Consider the following 22,133-nt stretch of genomic DNA (forward strand, 5'->3'; position numbering starts at 1 on the left):
CCCACCAGGAGCTGGGGCCCCGAAGCGCTCTGGGAAATGTAGGCGTTACAGGCCCGCCTCCTCTCCCGCCGTACGTGCCGGGCCGCCGCCACCGCCGCCGTGCCTCCCCGCCCGCCTCCCTCAGCGCCGCCCCCCCCTCCCGAATAAGAGGCGCGTGGGGAGAGCGGCGCGTCCCTTTACCTCGGTTCGCGCCTCTCTGCCCGACCACTAGGCTTTCTCCGGAGAAGATGGCAGCGGAGGAGGCTGCGGAGGCCTCGCTGGCGCGGCTGTCCCCCGAGCAGAGGCAGCCGGGGCGGGAGGACGGCGATGAGGAGAAGCCCGAAGGCGGCAGCGAGACCGCGGCGCTCAGTGAGGGCCGGGCGCGGGGGAGCCGTGAGCCGGGGGGGGCGGGGGGGGTGTCCGCGGGCGGTGCGGCGGGAGCCAGGCCCTCCGTCCCCCTCTGAGGGGAGCAGCGCTCGGCAGCATCCCCTCATCCCGGGTCTGCGCGCTGCCGCCGCGCCCGGGAGATGCTGCGGGCGGGCGCCATGTGGAGGCGCAGGAGGGAGAAGCGCCGTAAGGAGAACGCCGTGAGGGTTTAAATTTACAGCCGGGCGCCTTCGCGCCCTCCCCTTTCTCCCTCCACCTGCGCCGCGAAACCCCGGTGCGGTGAACGGAGCCCGGTTTCCCCCCGTTCTTCCGACTCGCTGTGGAAGCGGGCCGGTGCGGGGCAGGCGGCGGGGGCCACACGTGCTCCCGGCCCGGCCCCGGGGCTGAGCCTCGGCGGCGGCCTCGTCGCCTCCCTCCGTGCCGGGGGAGCTGTGAGACGACGAACATGGGGCTTGCGTCCCTTTTTCCTCCCCCGAACAGGATTTTTTTGCGGCTGTTGCTGGTGATGATACTGCGTTGCTTCAAACCGTGGCCCGGAAGGTCCCGTTACAAGCCGGGGCCTGCTGGGGGCGGGATGGAGAGGCGGTGTGTGGCGTCAGCCCCGGCCCCACGCCTTTTCTTCTCGGTGTTTTCTGCCGAAATGTGTGTTTATACCGCTTTTGCCGGCTATCCAGCCGCGGCAAAACCGGCCTTGATGCCGCTCCTTCGTTTCTGCAGGCTTACAGATGAAGTGAACTGACTTTTCTCACTAAAAAAAAAAAAAAAAAAAAATCATCTATAATTTAGGCTCCATCAAGCATTTTTACGTTTTAATCAGTGATTCTGGATGGGTATTTTCAAAACCATGCAATCTTGCTTTGGTAATAACTTGATTTTCTTGAAACATTTAGTGTGGAAGTTTATCTCTTCATGTAGATACATGTGTACAAATTATATATACATGTATGCATACTCTTTTTTTTTTTTAAGCATTCTAACCTATACACCTGCTCAGAAGATGCATGCAGCCCAACTTGGTGGACTTCGGCTACTGCGATGCTCTCACTGTGCATTTTTGTAGCAGTGTTACCAGTTTTTCCTCACAGCAAATGTAGTTGTAGTCGATTATTGTTATTCTTGCAGATTTCTTACCAAAAATCCTTTTACTTCTTAATTTTCTCTCTGTTAATAAAGCGTGCAGAAACTTTTGCCAGGCATCTTGCAACTTTAATTTGAGAAGGAAATACAAGTATTTCGATAACCCCTGTCTTGAGGTATTCCTTCCATTTCCTCTTTCTGTTGTTTTGTAATAGCAAAGATTTATTTGTATCCAACTGCAATGTTTAAAAGCAAACAAACAAAAAAAACCCCTAGGGGAATCGTAGGAACTGCTGCAAGATCCTTCCAGCCCTTATTCCAACTTCAGTAGTGGCCAGGAGTACATGGCTAAGGAAAACTAGCAGAACAGAGCAACCATACATTAATGCATCCTCCAGAAAGTATCTTCAGTCACAAAACAGTTTGTTACTCCCTATGTTCTTGAGCCAAAGGTCACGTTTTCGTATTTTAAATCCCAAATGGATTTCTCTTCGATAAAATTCTCACTGTATAATAACTTCTAGACTTGCAGCATCCGCAGCAGCCTGTGGTAGGGAGGTGTGCAGTGTTAACAGTAGCTTTTGTACAGAACATTGTTCTGCTCTGAATTTCCAGCTGATGCCTCCGTTTGGTGCATGCTGGGTTTTGTGTTGGAATCACAGAATGATATGGGGTTGGAAGGGACCTCTGGAGATCATCTAGTCCAACTAGACACCAGAGCAGGTCCACCCAGAGCAGGTTGCACAGGAACATGTCCAGGCAGGTTTTGAATGTCTCCAGAGAAGGAGACTCCACCACCTCCCTGGGCAGCCTGTTTCCAGTGCTCTGTCACCCTCAAAGTAGAGAAGTTCCTCCTCATGTTTAGATGAAACTTACGTTCAAGTTTGTGCCTGTTACTTCTTGTCCTGTCACTGGGCACCAGTGAAGAAAGAGTGGCCCCTTCCTCTTGACACCCGTTGTGTGCTCTCTCTGCATGTAGTTGTAGCCTGCTCTGTTGCTTCTCAATAGAGAAGAAGTAATGCCATAGCTTTGTTATTTCTTGTCGCCCTTTTTTCAAACTTCCTTAGATCTACCATGTCCCTTTGAAGCTTGGGGGATCAGGGGCAATACCATTCAATGTGCAGGCCTTTCTGCATCATTTCCTAGCACTTCCTAGTGTCAGTTGGTGAGGAAAGTCCATCCAGTCATTTGTCAAATCAAAATTGTGGTTTTTTTTCCCCCAGGTGTGCCAGTTAATATTTTTTGTCATTTTATGGCCTAATCACTCAGCCTCTTGAAGTCCTTTTGAAATTTTTCAATAGGCCCATCTCTTGTGCTACTCCAGAGAAGTCATTCATTTGCAAATGCTGATGGCACCTGCACTTAACCCTCATCATGGCCCCTGATGGTAGCAAGTTCCTTCCTTACTGCCCTCCCGTTTATCAGATTGTTCAACTAGGCAAAAAAATTCTGAACTTCTGTTCTCAAATTTTCTTAGCCCCTAGTATATTGTTACCAGTATTTGGACCTCCTCCTTGCCTGCTTTGTGTCTTGCTAGGACTGCTTTTTGCCAGGAAATGACACATAAATATTTTGTTAACTTTAAACATCTGATGATCCAGATGGACAAATAGTTTCATTTGTCCAGGATGGCAGTATTTCACAGTGGTTTCCAAGGATAAGCGATAATTAATTCATATTATTCTCCAACATACTGGTTTTGTATTGTTTTTCTCCTTCATACTTGTATTCGTTTTTGCCATTAGAAGCACCACATTATTGGAAACAAGTGAACATATTTGTATAACTTGGTTATATCAACAACACTTTTAGTGGTTTTTTGTTTGGTTTTGTTAAGATGGTATGGTTGTCTCTGGAAAAGTGGAAAACAACAACCTGGATGTGAAAGTTACTGGGTCAGAATTGGAAACTGAAGAAAAAGGAACAGAGGAAGAATCCACAAGGGAATCCGATAGCAACATTTTGGATGTATCATCCGATTATCCAAGAGGTTTGCTAATAAACTCTTAAGTGTATTTGTGTTGTGTGCTTGAGGAAAGGAGAAAAGGTAGAAGTAGTGGAGAAGAAACGTAAAGGGAATGTGTGAAATCTCGTTTTCCATACATCTGATAGGTATGGATACTTTTTCCCGTGCATCTCAATAGAATATTTTCCTAAGGCGTTGGAAGTATCTTTCAAATGAGATGCTATTTCCCTCTTACTAACATTTCTAGAAATCACTGTGGAAAGCTGCACATATACAGTGGTTGAAGTCAGTCATGGTTAGATGAGGTATGACCTACATGAGACAAAAGTACCACAGAGAAATCAGAAAATCTATTGTGTCTAAGAAAAAGCTAGGAATTGCTTTTAACCCTAGCTTTAAAACTCAATTCTGTATCTTGAGCAGATTGATCAATTGCTATCTTTGTTTCACATAAGAATACCTGAAGACTAATGTTGCAAAAATATCGTAAAGGTTTAAAATTGCTACAGAATCAGTGCTACTGTGAACTGGAATGTTCTGTGTGCTGAGACCAATAAAGCTGATTTATGTGATAAGCTAATTCTCCACTCTTCCCATTGACTGGTTAGTGGAAGAATCAGGAGGTAAATTTAATGGTTAAGCAGTTTCCTAAGGAAAAAAAAAAGGGGGGGATAGAATCTAATTTGTCCTGGCTCTCCAGTGAGTAATTGTTACTTACAGTTGGTCCACTTCTAGCTGATACTTTAGTTTTGCCAGATAGTTCATAGGTTGTTTTTATACTGCTTTGTGCATGACTCACGTTCACTAACAAAGCCGAGCAGTAAAATCAGGAGCAAATGGAATGTGATATAATCTTTTCAGCTTGTTTGGTTTTTGGTGGTGTTGTGGTTTTTTTTTTTCAAATTAAGGTCTCTCCAATTTGAGAAATGTCATGGGTGTCAGCATTAAAAAGCAAGTAGATGCTTATATGGAAATGTATGGATCTTATTAAAGAACCATTCTGGAGATTAATTTTGCAGTCGTTCCTTCTACCATGGAAGTTAAAGTACAAGTATTCCAATTGATACTATAGTCATTCTCCGATAGTGTTAGATTTGAAATGATGCATAGAAAAATAGCAGTAAACTAATTCTTTAACTATGAATGTTTAACTTCTGAACTTCTCTCGTTTTTAGAGAAACATATTTCAATTCAAAGACATCTTGCTGATCTAGAGAAACTAGCTGACCTGAAAGAAGGTGAGTTTACCGTGGCAGTGTCCCAGAACACAGATCTTCATGTTACAGGTATTTAAAGTTTTTCTTGGTTTTTATTTTTAGTACATTATCTATTTTAGCTTGAAGACTAGGGGTTTTGTAAAAAAAAGATTTATGTTTTATTCCCTTGCTTATTGGATGTTGTACTTCAGTAAATGTAAGGCCTTAATAATTCCTTCCCATCTTTTTCCTCTGCGTTGTAGCATTTCTAATGTTGGCAGTGTGCACGGATCAGCAAAATGTTAATTCTAGCTATACATCAGCAGCTTAGTTATTTTTATTTTACTTCAAGTGCCACCATAACATGGAAGCTAATTGTTGTCTTTGCAGTGTTTAAATATCTGTCGAAATAAATATGTATTCTGTTTTGGATGTTTTGTGTCTTTTTTTCCCCTGTATTCACTTCTGGTCCAGATGTATATTGGAGGATTGCTTTAAGACTGCAAAGCATTTTCGTTAAAACTTTTAGTTTTTCTCTGATTACATGCATGTATTTAGTGCTGGCAGTGGCAGCCCTTGCAACTGAAACTAGTTTTTATTCACAGATCAAGAAAAATGATCATCAGGGTCCACATAGGCTCTGTGTCATACAGCTCTTGCGCCTTAATAATCTTCTAGAGTGGCCAGTGATGGAAATAATAGCCTACCTCCATGTCTTTTTAACTTTACTAACAAATATGCCAAAAACTTACATAGAGAGTTTGTTTCATTTTTTTAATGAGGAGATGGATCATAAGTATCTTGTAAGTCGTGTACTTGTAGCCGTTGCTGGGCCGAGTTATATGTAAATCCATGGTAGTGATAAGAAACTTGTTATTCCCTTGCCTGTAATAGTAATTTTTTTTTTCCTTCTGCCATGGACGTAGCATTCTTCTGCCGTGTGTGTTAATGGGACTGAGTTGTATTTATTACCATTGCTTCATGTATTCGATACTCGGTAAATCATAAGTCAATAAAAGAGGCTGATCAGCGTTGGAGAACACGGGTGGTTTGTTTGGTGACCTGTAGGCCGCCTCTGTTGGCTACGGTGGCTCGGGACTCTGCATGGATATAGTAACCCACTCATTAAAAAATAATAAAAAAAGGATTTTGCTGTTGTGCAAGCCTAAAATAAGTAATGATTATTATAGATCCCCATGTCATGCGGTATATTTCAGTATCTATCCAGTGTTATTGGAACACATACAAGCTTTTCTGCTAAATTCTAGGTGAGAGGTGGTTTGTTGTTTGATGTTCAGCAGTCTTAAGACCCAGCAGCGGAGGGATGGATGCTCTGATACAGAATTCCTATGTACAGCCCTACAAAATAGGTCTCCCAATAACTAGTTTTTGTTTTGGTTAGTACTTCAAGTGCTTCAACACCTTTGATGTCAGATGATCTGGCCTTTGCTTTTTTTGTCCAGTATTCAAGACTTCCAAGAAGAACAGTTTTTTTTAACATAAAGAATGTTATCTTTTTTGCAGCTTAAAAACATACCAGGTGCTTGTTTTATCTAAAAGATTCAGAAGACAGATTCTTGTTCTAATCTATTCAGGATTTTTTTTTTTAAATGTTGATTTTTTTTTAAAATTCTAGAGTTCGTCTATAAAATTTTCTTATTCTGCAGTACTCTTGAGAAGTTGTATTAGCCTCATTTTGCTGGAGTAAAAAAATACTAGAAAGCAAAAACTCAAGGTTGTAGAAGTTAATGATCTGGTTCTTGGCCGTATTCTATGGAGTAGAAAGAGGCAATCCATAAATTTGAAGTTTGTGTTTGCCTGATTTAGAATATACCCTGGGGAATTACTCTCTGGTAGTAGCTTCATTCTTTTTTCTCAAGTATGTTTCTCATACTTCTTTATTTGTATTTTCAGATGAGAGGAAGCCTTGTCCATTGTGTCCTGAGGAGAAATTCAAAGCTTGCTACAGTCATAAACTCCATCGTCACCTTCAGAATTTGCACTGGAAAGTTTCTGTTGAATTTGAAGGTAGTGACAATCACATTTGAATAGTAAACACTAGAAGAAAATGTGAACATTTGGGACGTTATTCTGTGTTTAAGCTTTTTAAAGTCCTTTTGACTTAAGCATCTTGTTACCAGCTCTGAATTGGAACCATATTGAGTGTAAGATGTAAATGTAAAATAGCTCTGTATTCTACATGACAAAATAGTTGTGTGTTTTTTCATATAAAAAGAATTATTGCTTGGCATGTCATGAAAATTACCACAAAATTTAAAATATGTATATAATAAAAATGTTGTGGTTGTATTAATAATCAGACACATGCATATGTGGTCAACTCTGGGAGTGATGCATTAAAATCCCTACAGGAAGTTTAAAAAGGAAAAAAAAAATTGTTTTTAAAGAACTGGGTATATGAGTTTGCTGGAAATAAAATAACTAATCAGAAAACGGTCAAGATTAAAATTAAAAATAATCTGACTAGAGTTCTGGTTTTGCATGCACTAGCAGATGTCTGTTTTGTTTTGTTTGGGTTTTTTTCTTTACACTGTGGAACATATGTTTTATAGGAGTATTCACACAAGTCTTAGGCAAATAACAATACTTCTGTAAAATGCTCACGAGTATTTTTGAACGTTATGTACCGTATAGCCTGAAGACTCACCGTAACTTTGTAGGATTAAAATAAATTCCTTGTATATAATTTTTTTTTAGATTTTAAAATTTTTAATGTATAATTAGTTGATAAACTTCTCTGTGTGGAAGGTAAGTTTATCGTATAATTGGTAACATTCTCTTGTTACTGTCTCTTTACTGTTCTCTTGTGGCAATATTTGGGAATCTTAAATGAGACCATGCTCTAAAAATAAAGAACACTTTGAATCGGAGTTTTTGGTATAGGACATGCATTCTGTTTACTTACTGTTCTGTGATGTGACAAGAATTTGTTTTCCAGGCTACAGAATGTGCATCTGCCACTTACCTTGTCGTCCCGTAAAACCAAACCTCGTTGGAGACCAGGTAAAAATGCTGAATCACATAAATTTTACCATACAAATTGGGGGAAACAGGTGATTTAGGGGAACTTTGCAATCTACTTAGTCTGAAAATATGTCTTGCTATCCAGTGCGAGATACCAAAAGCTTATCGGTCCAGGGTATAAGTGTCTGATACTGCAACTGCTACTACCTTTGGGTAGTTGACTGTAATTGTACCTCTTATTTTGGTGGGTAAAACAGTGTCACACTTCAGAGTAAAGAGCAGCTTTGTGTGGAAGAGATGAAGGGTTCATTAGGCCAGGCGATGGATGCTTCTCACTCCTTCCCTGTGTGCTGAGTATATGGAGTATTGGCAGACTTTAATTGATGTTGGTGCTGTGGTGGGAGAGCTGTGCTGTGCTGGCTCTGTGGGTGTGATTGTTCACAGTCCCTGTGGCTGTAGATTCAAAATATTTTATATGCAGTAGAGGTAACAGACAGGTGACTTCTTCATATGCCTGTGTTCAGGTATTGTTCTACTTTGACCAAGTTTATGTGTTCTGAAACTACACATAATATATTTTACAGACATTTTCAAAGATGGGAGCCCATTACCATTGTATTATCTGTTCAGCAACTATCACACGAAGAACTGACATGATAGGTCATATTAATCGTCATGTGAATAAAGGAGAAACTGAATCAAGGTTTATTACAGGTAGGTTCTTTTTTATAAGTAGCATATGTAATAACTATGATGTGTGGGTGAGACATGAGAAAAATTCTGAACCAGATTTAGCTTTACTAATGAGAAATTGGCCCTTAATATTTCAAAACATTTTTTTCCTCAAAGGTACAGCAGTGTTGTGATTAGTCTCTGCATTGACCAGCTACTCTGTTCTTACTGATAAATAATACTCCATTCACAATTAGTTTAATGTTATAAATGTAGGTTTCTGTCTCTCCAAAAGAATGGGGGACATGGAATCTGTGAAACAAAATATAGAGAATTTAATGCCTATGTATTGGGCTCTGCGTGTTTGTAAAATCAGTCTTGAATAAATCTGCAGTATAAAAATCCTTTGCTTTTTATCCGAACTGCATCAGCACAGATACAAAACAAGATGACTTTTTTGAGTTTTGGAGAGTCATGACAGAGCTGTTTTCTTTGGTAAATGATAATCCTGTCTGATTTTCTCCAGAATTACACTTTTGTTTCTAAAGCATTCTAAATAACTGGAATGCCAAATCTTTATTTTTTTGCAAGCTGTGTGTTCTCTACAGCTGTCAAGTAAAAAGCACATTACTGATTAGCTGCTGTGTAAAAATTAAGTCTTTTTTGCTATAGCTCAGACTGTTACTGTTGAAAAATTGGTCTGACTTTTTCTCTCCGTCTCTGTGTAGATGTATGGATTTTACCTAAATATAATGTTGTTGTGGTTTAACCCCAGCCAGCAACTAGGACCATGCAGCTGCTCTCTCACACCCTGCTCCAGTGGGGCAGGGAGAAGAGGGAGAAAAGGAAGCGGGGGGGAAATCGTGGGATGAAACAAAGTTTAATAGAAGAGTGACAGAAGAGAATAATAAGAGTAATGCTAAAAGAATATACAAAATTAAGTGACGCAACACAGGTTGCTGTCACCACCTGATCAGGTGATTTGATTTGATTGCCCAGCCTGTCCGCAGTGGCGATTGTCGATTCTTCCCCTGCCCTGGCCAACCACCATTTGTATACTGAGCATGACATTTTGCATGACAGTTGCAACAGGGTAGGTTTAGACTAGATATTAGGAAGAAATTCTTCACAGTAAGAGTGATCAGACACTGGAACAGGCTGCCCAGGGAGGTGGTTGAGTAACCATCCTTGGATGAGTTTAAGAGTTGCTTAGATGCGGTGTTGGGGGATATGGTGTAGGGAAAAACTTTGTAGAGTAGGGTAGATGGTTGGACTCGATGATCCCAAGGGTCTTTTCCAACCTAGATGATTCTATGATTCTATGACATCTATGGTATGGAATATTACTTTGGCCAGCTCGTCCTGTCTGTGCTCCCTTTCAACTTCTGTGGGAAGCTGAAAAAGTCCTTGACTTTTTTACATCACTTAGCAACAACTAAAGCAATACGTGTTATCAAATTATTCTCTTACTAATTCCAAAACACAGCAGCTTCTAGGAAAATAATTAACCAGTTGAAACCAGGACAAATACAATAAAGATGAGACTGGAGCTACAAGGGTCACGCTTCTTTCTGTTACCAATATGCTGTTTTGGAGTAATAGTTTAGTGTCTGGGGATCAGCTTGTGTGTCTAAGTGATAGCAGCACATATTCCATACCTTTAACTTGAATAGAGTCTGTGTTGTGAAATAGATTCATCTCTGTATCGTTCCCTTCAGAACTGTCAGTAAAGAATGACTCGTTTGTCATTTTTTAACAAAATGTATGTGGTTATTTTTCTCACGGGGAGAAGAGAAATAGGTCAGGTATTTCAAGCTTTGGAGGCACTTCAGCAACGCTTGGGGGCTATGAACGTGGAGCAGGTGATAAAGCAATTCACAGATACGTAATCTGTGTACTTGAAAGCACTGAGAGACGGGCATCTCTCGGGCTAAGCACTGAAAGGTATCAAGTAGACAGCTAACAAGTTTCTCCTGGTCGTTCCTGCATGAATTTTGCTACTGTTAGACTGGGGATAAATGCTCAGAGGAACAACAGCGTGTGTTTACAGCTGTCAAATCAGAAAGCTTGTTTTGCCACAGACTATTTTATACAAAGCTTAAGCGCTGAAATTGTCCCTATGCTTGTGCTGTCTATACATATTTTGTGAAGCTGTTTGATAATTTACAGAGATTAGATCAAACATTTTGAGGGATATTTGCAATTCAGGACTATGGTGATAGGTTTTTAATTAATTAGCAATGTATTATGTTTGAACATACAAAACAAATGTGCTAAGCCTCAGGCTCAGGGGCTTGCTTTCTTAAATTTGAGTGGATACATAGGAGCCCAACTGAGAGACAAATCTGGTGCTTTATGGGAAGAAAATTGTGGTAGAGCTTGATCCTTATCTGCTACTCTTGGGACTGGAAGATTAACAGTTGCCTGCTTTTTTTTTCCCCAACATACTAGTTAACTGATCCATGTGTGCCAGTTGGACTACTACATAATCCAGACTTCTTGCTATATCAGAGCAAATTTTCAATGTAATTTATCAAATGTACTAATATTAACTTCAATTTTCATGAACTCTTTCCTTCCCCCACAATTACTTTCTTTTAGTTCCTGCTCCCAAGGCTTCTCATGAAGTGCTCAAGGAGTCAGCCACAGATGTGCAGGTTCTTCCCAACTACTCCACACCTCAGAAAACAGATTCCTATTTCAATCCTAAAATGAAACTCAACAGGTAAGAGAACAGGGAGCGGGAGGAGGCTCCGGTGGGGTGGTGAATTTGTAGTGAAAAATACTTGGGCATTTTGAAAAGCAAATCCTGTGAAACTTTTGTTCAAAGGGCAGGAGAAATAGTATTGGTGAGTAATAAGATACTGTTCCTGGGATAAGAATTCTGTTCGGAAGTACTTTTAATTTATCTGCTTGGATAATTTCTTTTAATTTTGAAAGATTTCCACCAGAAAACTTCTGACAAATAATATTTAAACCCAAGAACACTGTGGGAAATACTATCATTTCTGAAGCAATTAAGTATTTTTATGTAATGAGTAGTGTATGGAAAAGAATGGGATTTGAAGAGAAGAGCGCACTGGAAAACTAACTTCATTGTATACACTTAACAAGTTTTTCTGTGAATTTCCACAAGATACTATGGATAGTCAGTGCTCTCTCTCCTCTAAGTGAACAGCAGCATGCTTATTTACAGTTTCCCTGTTCTAGGCCTTTTCCTCTTGGGACTCAGATTCTCTCAAGTGTCTTCTCTTTATTTGCACTTTAAAAAGATGAAGGAAAAAACAATGTGTTTTTTTTAAGGAGAGTCATAAATAGTGTCTGTACCGTAACTGAAAGGTGCCAGCGTTGACACCACCGCACGGGACTGGGCTTCAGCCCGTGCTGGCCCCTCGTTTTCTCAGTGCTGTTCATATTTGAGCTTCCAGGTTTAAAGTTGGCTCGGATAGGTCTGTGAAAGCTATGGGTGCCTCTGAAGAAGGCCATTGCAACTAAGGGTATGGCTATGTCTAAAAAACAAGGCCTGTTCCTCAACACAGTGGAATGCCTTTGCTCTACAATAATTTCTGATGTTTTAGCCACGGAGCCATTAGTAGGGTAGTATCAGATTGTGCTGGGAAAGTAAGAAAAACACTGTTTACTTTTGAATGCTAGCCACTTTTTCCAGTGTTAAGAGTAACTATTAAGTTGAATCAGGATCTTACCTTATGAATATCCCGCTGTAGAATTAAACTTTTAAGGGTGGTTGAGGTTTTTGATTTACTATTTTTCTGTGTAAAAGGTAGAGTTTAGCTTAAATGTTCTAATATTATGTTCAAGGGAAGTAAATAAGGAAAAAAAAATTTTCTCAACTTATTATGACCATTCTTTTTTTTTTTATTTTCAAGGCAATTGATATTCTGCGCGCTAGCCGTTCTAGCTGAGGAACGTAAACCGATAGAATGTTTGGACGCTTTTGGTGCCACTGGTAAAGTCAATTTCTTTACTCTTTTGGCTAATATCCAATAGTATGAAGCTGCAGAAATCAGTAAATCGGTAGTAACTGACATGGCATATTCAAAAATAAGATGAGGTACACAATAATTTTCTTTCTTAGGCAGTCAGTCAGTCATTACTTCCCATGCGAAAAGCCCAGCTGTCAAAAGCCTGGTATTAGGCGTTTTAAAAATACTGGAAATAATATTAAATCAAAGTCTAGGGGTCTCCTTAAAATCAGTTGCCCTAATGTCTGTGAAATGGCATCTTCCTAAACTTGTGTCCAAGGTCACAAATCTCTTGTGACTCTGTGGCTGTGGAATTCTGATGTAAAATCAGCCTGTGGTTTAAAAATGGTGATGAATGCAAACGTCTTTATCGGGATCACCTCGTAATTGATTACAAAATTTCTGAACATGAACTAAATGTAAAGTAGTTATATCAGTGCCTATTAGCTGTCTGGAACAAAAATCTGAAGAGATCTGGATTGTTGCCTCGTTACTCTGAACTTAAGGTTATAGTATGTCCTGGTTTCAGCTGGGATAGAGTTAACTTCTTTCCTAGTAGCTGCTGTGTTTTGGATTTATTATAAGAATAACCTTGATGACACGTGTTTTAGTTGTTGCAAAGTAATGCTTACATTTTTTTTTTCAGCTGAAATCAGGACAGTCAGCAATAAATATTTGGAAGTAGCTTATAAATCTTCACGGTCCCTATTACTGTGTTTACTATCGGTCTGTCACAGGAGCCTGTCTGCTACTGTGGAGTGTTTAACGAGCCCGGGGGCTTTCCTGCAGACTGGGTTGCAAATATTGCAGGCCTTTGTCTGTAACCCCAATTATCATATAAGAAGGTGACAAATAGACTGTCCCTTTACAAACTCCGTTGTCACTCTGCGCTGAGGCAGAAGGTCACCGACACATTTTTGCAGGAACGTGACAAAATTTGCATCACACACACTTCTGTATTATAAATATTTAAAAGGATGAATTTTTTTCTTAACAAGTTCAGTGACCCAGAAACCAACTCCTTATTCCGTCATGAAGTTACAATTCTCTCTTTCCTTAGGTATAATGGGATTACAATGGGCAAAGCATCTCAGAAGTTCTGTGAAAGTTACAATTAATGATTGTAATGAAAATTCTGTGACAATGATTCAGGAAAACTGCCATTTAAACAAAATGAAGGTGAAACTGAACACTAAGGAAGAAGACGATGAAGCTATGGGAGATGGAGAAGAAAATACTGACACCATTGAGGTGACAAAAATGGATGCCAATGTTATAATGCATTTAAGATCATTTGATTTTATGTAAGTGTTGAACGTTTCTGTTAATTTTTGTGGTTTGGTAATGACACACCCCATCTCCCGGTGTATGATTATTTAGGGAAGTTGGAAAGAAAGAAGCAACCAACGTGGCATTTTAAATGTAATTCTATTGTCCCATAAATGGTGTGGGAACAGAACATTAATCTTAAATGTTTTAGAAATTGCTGGAAAAGTATTAAGCCCTTCTGACATCCAGAATGGACTATAAATGTATGTGAAAATTTTAAGCCAAACTATTTTTTAATAACTTCATTGTCTGCTTGATAAAGAGAAATGTCAAATTAGTCCTTTTTTTTTTTTCTTAAAACTTTCAAATAGTTTAAAATTCACACCTGTGCATGTCATTGTGTAGGACTTAACTGCATCTCTTGTTTTAATCCGTTTTGCAGCATCTTCATTTTCAGTTAATGTAGGCTAATTCTTCCAAGTTGGCTTTATATAGATGCACGTGTACAAAACCTATACAGACACCAAAACAAGTGATTGGATTTTTTTTTTTTTATTGATTAACATGTAGATCTAAGCTACTTAAGCAAAAGGTATTCAGGCTGAAAATTAGGCTAGTTATTTAGTACATAAACTGGAATGAATACATATGAAGATATTTTTGTCTGTTGAAGTGTCCCTTTGTTTTAAGGATAAAGGTGAGCATCAGGCCAGTGTTCTTGAACTAGTCAGTGGGTCAGGATGCAAAAAAAACCCCAATAAATAAAATTACTTGCTGGTTTTGTGGTGATGTGGTTATTTTCCAGCACAGTGCTGCCCTGGCTCTTGCTGTTTGATGCTTCAGTATTCCAGAGCAATTCATGGGAGGTGTGCCGTTTTCTAATTTTTTTTTAAATATGACCATAAGGTGAAGCTTATAAAATAGTGTTTTACTGAGATTAAAGCTAAACTCTTGAGCGTCTATAGATACTCAGTGGGACTTTCTTTCTTTTCAGCCATTTGGACCCCTTTGGAACTTCTGTGAATTATTTGGATTCTGCCTTTAGAAATGTGAGAAATCTTGGAATTGTGTCATTGACGTCCACAGACATCAGTTCTCTGTACGCAAAGGCTCAGCACGTTGCCCTGCGTCATTATGGATGTAATATTGTCAGGACAGAGTACTACAAGGAGCTGGCAGCCAGAATAGTAATTGCTGCTGTGACAAGGTACTGTTAAAACAAATTAGCTCAAATTCTGGTAGAAAATTATTAGAAAAGTATTAGGGATACAAAACTAGAGACTTTTGCTGTAGGTTGTACATGTTCCGTTTCCAGAATGCCTTAATTCTAAAAGCCAGAGTTCTTGATGGCAAAATTAATGTTTCATACTTTTTGTGCTGCTATGGGATAATGTAAATTTTAAACTAAAAGACCGGGTAAGGTGAAAATGCATAAATAGGGGTAGGGTTTTGGGGTGGTAGGGAGGGATGGTAATGTAAAAAGTAGAATCATAAAATGGTTTGGGTTGGAAGGGACATTTAAAGGTCATCTAGTCCAACCCCCCTGCCATAAGCAGGGACATCTTCAACCAGACCAGGTTGCTCAGAGCTCCGTCCAGCCTGACCTTGAATGTTTCCAGGGATGGTGCATCTACCACCTCTCTGGGCAACCTGTGCCAGTGTTTTGCCAAGTAATATCTGCAAACTCTTTTATTCCTTTGTCAATTTTGTGGTCTTTTTAGTGCTGCGTAAGACTTAAAAATACTAATTAAACTGCTTGAATGGCTTCTAGTGAAGCATTACAGTTAGATTTGCTTTAGTAGAAATTGATAGTCACTTCAGATCCCTGTGCTTCTGGTTAAAAAGATTTATTTAATTACTAACTTGTAAAATTAGTCATTTGCATATAGACAGTAAATTCAGTCTATTAAATAAATGCAGACATAAAACTTGATCCCTAGTTGGGGAAAAAAAGACACAGGCAAGAGGATGGGACAACTGCTGGGGAGGAAATAAAGCGCACAGAGGTCTTCAAAATGACCTGGGTATGTTTTTCTTCCACAGAGCTGCAGCTCGCTGTAACAAAGGCATTGAAGTTTTACTTGCAGTAGCTCTAGAACATTTTGTTCTAGTAGTGGTCAGAGTTTTACGGGGACCATCTCCTGCAGATGATTCTGCAAAGAAAATAAGATACCTCATCCATTGCCAATGGTGCGAAGAGAGAATTTTTCAGAAAGAGGGTAATATGGTAGAAGGTAAATGGCTTTTCTTTTGCACGTTCTGGAGGATCTGATTCTTGTATCTGTTTTGTCGTTGTTTATATTTGCATCCTTTTAGTAAAGTAATAATTCCATTTAATCTAATGATGAGTGTATTATATAAAGCAGAGAAGGTATTTCTGATACAATAGTATCCGCTTTCTGGTAGCGGGATTGGATTAGTTGTCCGCATGGCTTTTGCTGTAAATGTACTGGATTGGGACATACTCCAAGTAGCTGTAGCTGCTGAGGCTGCTGGGATGCCCATAGATCTGTCCTTGATAGATTTTGCTGTCAGGCTGCTCTTCTACTGTTCGTGTCAGTTACCTTAAAATGTAGGGAATCAAACGGTATCACTTTCCCCTCAGATGAGGGTGTATTCTGCCTGACCTGGGGCAGTATCTGTAAATGCCGGGTGGAAATATCTCGGCAGGTGTGGCAGGAAAGGCATGTAACATTCCTGTAATTCATCCAATGCTTGGTGGTGTATGAAGGCAGCCTCTAGGTTTAAATGTTGACTGTTGGTGGGCTGTCTCTAGACACGAGTTATCAGAGGTAGGAGACAAAACTTAAACTAAGAGGTAGCTACTAGCCTGATGGTAGTTTGGATGAATATAAATGGAAAAACCTTGTTTCAAAGTTGAGGGGTTGTTGGATATCTGACTACTAACTGGTGGTGTCTTTGACTGCCCTGCTCAAAGTCAGATGCAGGAGCATCCAATGAGCTTGCTATTAAAAAGATGAAAAAAATGTAGATAAAATTTTAAGAACAGAAATGAGGAACTGGTAAGTACAGTTAGAGACCTTCATTAGTAAATGAATTGTTTACTTCATGCCTTACTTGCAAGCAAGCAAGCTACTACTTCCTATCTTTGTCATCTCTATCCAGTAAAGTAGGCATCGCTGACTATTTAAAAATAACTTAAATCCTGCTTTTTGTTTAGAAAACCCTTATCAGCAGCTGCCTTGTGATTGTCATGGCAGTATGCCTGGGAAGACAGCAGTAGTTCTTGGTCCTCTCTGGTAAGTCCAGAACACAATACAGAATTAGAGAATAACTTAGGTTGGAAGGACCTCTGGAGATCAGCTCTTCAGTCATATAATAAAAATGCAAATCTGCTGGATATTTTAGCACTACAAAAGGAGGTACAGCAATCGAGGGGAATTCAGGAAACATTTAACTGATTTGAGTTTACTAGGGTATTTTTAGCTTTTGCTTTTGTTCATAGAGCTCAAACCAGATAATACTAACAAACTTGCTTTAAATTTCACATTCAGTGCAACTTCTGTAATACGTCCTGTACAGGAGAACCTGGCTGTGGGTTTCTCCAGTTGCCAAATGTTAAGCAACCTTTTATTACTCTATACATGTGGAGAATGTACTTAGTAAATCCTTAGTGTGCGGATGGTGGTAAATAATACACTGCTTGATAATCAATACTTAGAATTTTCCCTTGTGAGAAACAAGAATAATTTTTTTTTAAGCCTTTTAACCATTTCAAAGCAGTATTAAAAATGGTTGACAATTGACGGTGCCTTTCTTGTGGTGGTTAAATGACTTTCTCAACATAGTAGGGCAGAAATAAAATTGCCATTCGTGAGATCTTGATTAATTTTTTAACACAAGACCAATATTACTGTCATTGCAAACAAAGGAATTCAATATCACTAAGCTAAGAACACAGTCAGCCCGATGCAGCACTTTGGTGTAACCTTAAGTGCTGATCAATTTGGGCAAGAGATTTTTAGAGCAACTTTTTTGCTTCCGCTAAGAAGTCTTAACACTCATCTTGCATTTCATAGGTCAGGAGCCCTGTTTAACACTGGATTCCTCAGAAGAATGCTGTTTGAGGCTGTCCAGTACGGCTTGGATGAAGCTCAGCCACTTTTGAAGACGTTAGCTTGCGAAGCAGAGTGCACAACTTCAAAACATTTTTCTACCCATAGTCCTTATGATGAGAACAAACAAGGTAAGCAAAATGGCAGACTGGTCACAAAAGGAACTGGCTTTACGGTGATTTAGAGAGATGCTGCTCTTTGGCAACTTACTACTGACAGCAGCGTATCCATAAAACGGAGCGCAGTGTGGGGCTTCTCAGCTCTTGCAGATGGTCTCTGGTGCTGTAAAAAGAGCAGGGTCTGTCAGACGCACAGCCGTGGATTAGATGATGTTTAATAGCAGTATGACAGATCCTAAACCAAATAGACATACCACAGGCAGGTTGACTGCCATGAAATGCAGCATGTTCCCTGAAGGAGACGGAAATACTAAGTGTCTGCTAGTTCTTTGGTGTATCCCCATCCCAACCTCAGAGCATGTGCTGTTGTTGGGAAGAGAGGACTCCAGCTGTCGTGCTCTGCGACTCCACTGGGACTGCAAATCAGTGCGCCAAAAGAAACAGCTTTCTGTGTGGGAATGCTGTTCTTCTCATTAAATGAAGTTGTATTTTGAATATCCCCTCTAAACTCAAGTTACTGAGTTGGTATGTAAAAGCATAGCCGTATGTATGCTTCTTACAACGCTTCCTTCTTTAGGCCAGAATTGGTATCATTTCTTCCTGTTTAACCAAGACATTTTGCCATTTTACTGTCTTACAGTAGAATTAATTTTGACTTTTAATTGTATTCTAGAAGAATGCGGTGTCTATATTAAAACCCCAAATACTTCTGCAGAATCCCACTTGGTACATGGTAAGTAGATCATTTTGGTGTAGCTGTAGTAGTTTCAAATTAAACTCTAGTGTAAGTGATGGCTAAGCAAGCCTAGTGGTTTTTTATTTAACAATACTGGTACTCGGGAGTTTCTTTTCCCACTGAATACTGATTTTTACTTTATCTTCATCCAGAATCAGATTTACTGGTAAAAGCAGAATGCTAATACTCCGTGAAGCCTACTTGACTTTACTTGTTATTACTGAAAATGGCATGTTAATTAAATTCAGGCTAGATTTTAACAGCAAAATACTAGCTTATAACTGCAGACACAAAGGTGTAGTTGCTATGTGGCTTTTTTTTGTGTGTGCTGTCTTTTGGCATTTTCTGTGGTCTTACTGAATATTCACTAATTTCACTGGCATTTTTTGTCGTCCAGGAAAAAGAAAAAGCGATGAAGTGATTCGAAATGCAGCCAAGCGACAGAAATCTGAGAACAGCGCTGAGCACCCTGCGTTTTACTACAATATTCACAGACACAGTATTAAAGGAATGAACATGCCAAAGTAAGGTTTTCGTTTTAAGTTCCAGAATTTTATTATGATGACAGCTGACTGTGAAATGACATCCCTAAACGGAATGATGACCCTAACTTGTATTGAATCAGCCTTATTAGCATCAACTCCTTTTTAAATGTGTTTTTCTCTTCTTTTTTTTTTTTTTTTTTTGGTTCTTTTCTAGGTTAAATAGGTTCTTATGCTATCTGTCTGAAGCTGGATACAGAGTAAGTCGAACCCACTTCGATCCTATGGGAGTTCGCACCAATGCGCCCTTGGCACAATTTAAGACTATTCTTATGAAGTACAGCACTCCCACGTACACGGGGGGGCAGGCAGAAGGCCCTCTCCATCTAGCTGAAGATCTCCAGGCAGGAGAACAAGTTCAGGCCGCTGCAGATGGCAAGGCAGAAGATGCCGAGTTTCTGGAAGATGATCCATCTGGCGTCGCTGCCACCATGTTCACAAAAGACTACCCTACTCACTGTGCAGCCGATTAATGCAAATCATTTTGTTCATAGATAAGAATATTGCTGACTTACAAGCACACCCTGTTCAAGTAAGCCAGTTCTTCTTACCAAACTGGATTTTAAACGTCTGAGTTGCGTGCTGTTTTAATTTGAAAAGACGTTTTAGAATTATGTAGCAGAACTTACCCCCGATCACAGCGTGTGTGTGGTCAAGGTACCGTGTTACCGTGAGACGGTCTCCGAGACAGTTACTGCTTTTACGCTCACATCCACTTTCATCCTGAGGCATTGCCGCTGCTCCCAAGTTTTTTGTTCAAGCCTTATTGCTAGCACAGAATCCGGAAAGGTGGATGGGGCCAAAAGTCTTGAGCATTTCCAAACATGAGGTTAATATGAAACAGAGTATTTCTAAAATGAATCATTCCTAAAACCTAACTGGTTACACCTGAGAAGGAGGTCATGTAAAGATGATAAAAATATCAAAGGATAAAATCTGATCTGAGTTTAAGCAAGCCAGAGAGCCCTGAGTCAGCGCGCTTCTAACTCCAGATTGCACCTGTAATTTGGCATTCGATTCTGTTTTCATAGTTCTGTCTACAAGCAAGGACCTAATGCAAGCGGGAACAGGAAGGAATGGTTACACGACTGTTACCGAAACCTGGGGTTATAACCAAACGTTAGGGAATTGTGTTAGTCACTCTAGGTAGTTGTTTGTTCAGAGATTACATTTGGTTGTGTATCAACAAAAAAAGTAGAGTGACAAGGCACCACAAGTTGGAAGTTCTAGGTGAAGTTTTGCTATGAATTTGTCAATAATACAATCTCAGCTGATAAAAAGATCTCTTCTGTGAACGAGCAAAGCTACTGTGTGTTGGTAGTCGGTTCTGGTTTCCTTAAATATATGGCAGCATTCCAGCCAAGTAAGCGTGATTTTGTCCTTTCTTTCCCCAACACTTCACTTAAATACCTCTGTATGTTTCACTTGAATTGGAAACAACTATTGCAATCGAACTTACTCATTCCGGGTTTGTTTTTTCACAGGCTTGGTGTTCGGCCTGGCCCCAGGCCAGGTTTATCTAAGAGCAGAATATGATTATTCTTGTTTTATCCATCTCTGAAACTTCACAGTAAGAGTATTGCTTCTCCTTGAGCATCAACCATGACTAACGTGACTGAGGCACTCCTGATTATGCAAAACTTTTATAAGCTCCTACCAGGCCAGGATTAAGTTAAGTTACTGCCTTTTAACACCGTCTTCAGTTCAGGATTGCTTTGGTAACACGTTATTTTCGTTCTGTCCTAATTAAAAAAAGAAAAAAAAGAGGAGACCCCTACAGAGGTAACAGCTTGCACTGCAGCAGTGACACAGCAACAAATTTTAGTTTCCTTCAAAAAAATTTAGTGCTCACAGTTCTTTTCCAAAGATAACTTGGGATCGAATTAGAAAGATAAATGCAGGTAGAAAGAAAAGTTGCAGTGTTCCCTAGATGTTCTGAGCTCAGGATTTATTTTTTAAGTAGAGAGCCTGTTAAAAGGCTTTGCCTGCAGATAACACACTGCTCACTCCAGTGCTAATGTAAGTGGGATAGAATGTGTCATAAAGTCAGTTAACTGGAGCAAAAGAGTGTTCTAATTACAATTAAGTAGGTTAAAAAGAAAGTTTAATTGAAGCCTGTTGTGGGAAATATTTTTGATTACTTTTATGGCTCCTCCTAAATAACAGAAGGTATTGTGCATCTTTTTCAATTCAAAGCAGCTCTTCCTTGGTGTTCACAGGTGTGCACAAGAAGGGGCACAGGAACTGAAATTCAGGCTCTGTCCATACAATTTGGGCTTTTTTCCTCTCTCTGAGGGACAGAAACAACAATAATAAGGAGTTTTGCCTGTTGTAAGTGACCAACAGAAGGGGTGTTTGTAACTCAGGCCTATGAGAATTCTGCTCAACAGGTGTCTCAGTTGTTCATCAGCTAGGGCCAGTCCTGCAATAATTAATTAACAGAACACTAGTATTGGGTCAAGGCTGCTGTTTAGGGGCTTCCCCTTGTTATTTTTTTATTTTATTAGAAAGTCTGACTAGTACGTTGTCCTAGTGCTGTATGGAAACAGGGTGTGGGGAACACAGCAGTCTGCTTGGCTGTGTCTCAAAACAAGCACGGCACGACCCAAAACTTTTGATCAACTTGAGTAATCCATACTGCCAGGGTTGGCTAATACAGTAGTAAAAATAGCACTAACTAACTTGGGATAACGTAGATCACTGCTGATTCTCTTCACATTCTTGGAGCTGGACGCCGCTGTACCACCAGGCCTGAGCTGGTATTTGGCGTAGTACTTTCCCAGGCACTCCGTGCCACTGTCACTAATGACAGACCTTCAGCCTGCAACACGTCTTTGTTGGATCGAGCCACTGCACGTGGCATGTGTCTACAGAAAATCAGAAATGATAAAACTGCTGGAACCATTAGGGTACTGAAAACAGTTTATCAGCTGATCAGCATGCTGGAGGACAAACGCTGAAGGATGATGGAAAATTAAGTTTTAGGGTATCAGCAGAGAGTAGGTGCACGTGAGCTCTCTGGGTGTTTTCTCTTTAGCTGCAATTAAAGGAAGCTTCAGTGAAGTTAGAGCTGTTCAAAGGCAGCTCTGAGAATCGGTGTCAGCACAGCCAGCACCAGCACAGGCAGAAAGGGACCTCCTCCCACA

General features: G+C 40.0%; 1 protein-coding gene across 3 annotated transcripts; it reads left to right on the forward strand.

Moving 5' to 3' along the window:
• Positions 1-37: 37 nt before the first annotated feature.
• TRMT1L (tRNA methyltransferase 1L) lies at positions 38-20,346 on the forward strand. Of its 3 annotated transcripts, none has more exons than XM_074152012.1 (16): positions 38-348; positions 3,281-3,433; positions 4,585-4,647; positions 6,520-6,633; positions 7,565-7,629; positions 8,175-8,304; positions 10,864-10,987; positions 12,150-12,229; positions 13,306-13,549; positions 14,509-14,721; positions 15,558-15,748; positions 16,696-16,774; positions 17,555-17,721; positions 18,383-18,442; positions 18,843-18,969; positions 19,145-20,346. In XM_074152012.1, exons 1-16 carry the CDS (start codon positions 228-230, stop codon positions 19,458-19,460), a joined length of 2,247 nt encoding a protein of 748 aa, XP_074008113.1. In that variant the 5' UTR covers positions 38-227; the 3' UTR covers positions 19,461-20,346. The 3 variants fall into 3 exon arrangements, with proteins under 3 accessions (XP_074008113.1, XP_074008112.1, XP_074008114.1); XM_074152011.1 differs by having other exon boundaries at positions 228-348; positions 4,585-4,695; XM_074152013.1 differs by lacking the exons at positions 38-348; positions 3,281-3,433 and having other exon boundaries at positions 4,593-4,688; positions 6,531-6,633.
• The last annotated feature ends 1,787 nt before the right edge of the window (positions 20,347-22,133 follow it).

Source organism: Numenius arquata, chromosome 8 (genome assembly GCF_964106895.1).
Source record: "Numenius arquata chromosome 8, bNumArq3.hap1.1, whole genome shotgun sequence".
In the NCBI taxonomy this organism is placed as follows: domain Eukaryota; kingdom Metazoa; phylum Chordata; class Aves; order Charadriiformes; family Scolopacidae; genus Numenius; species Numenius arquata.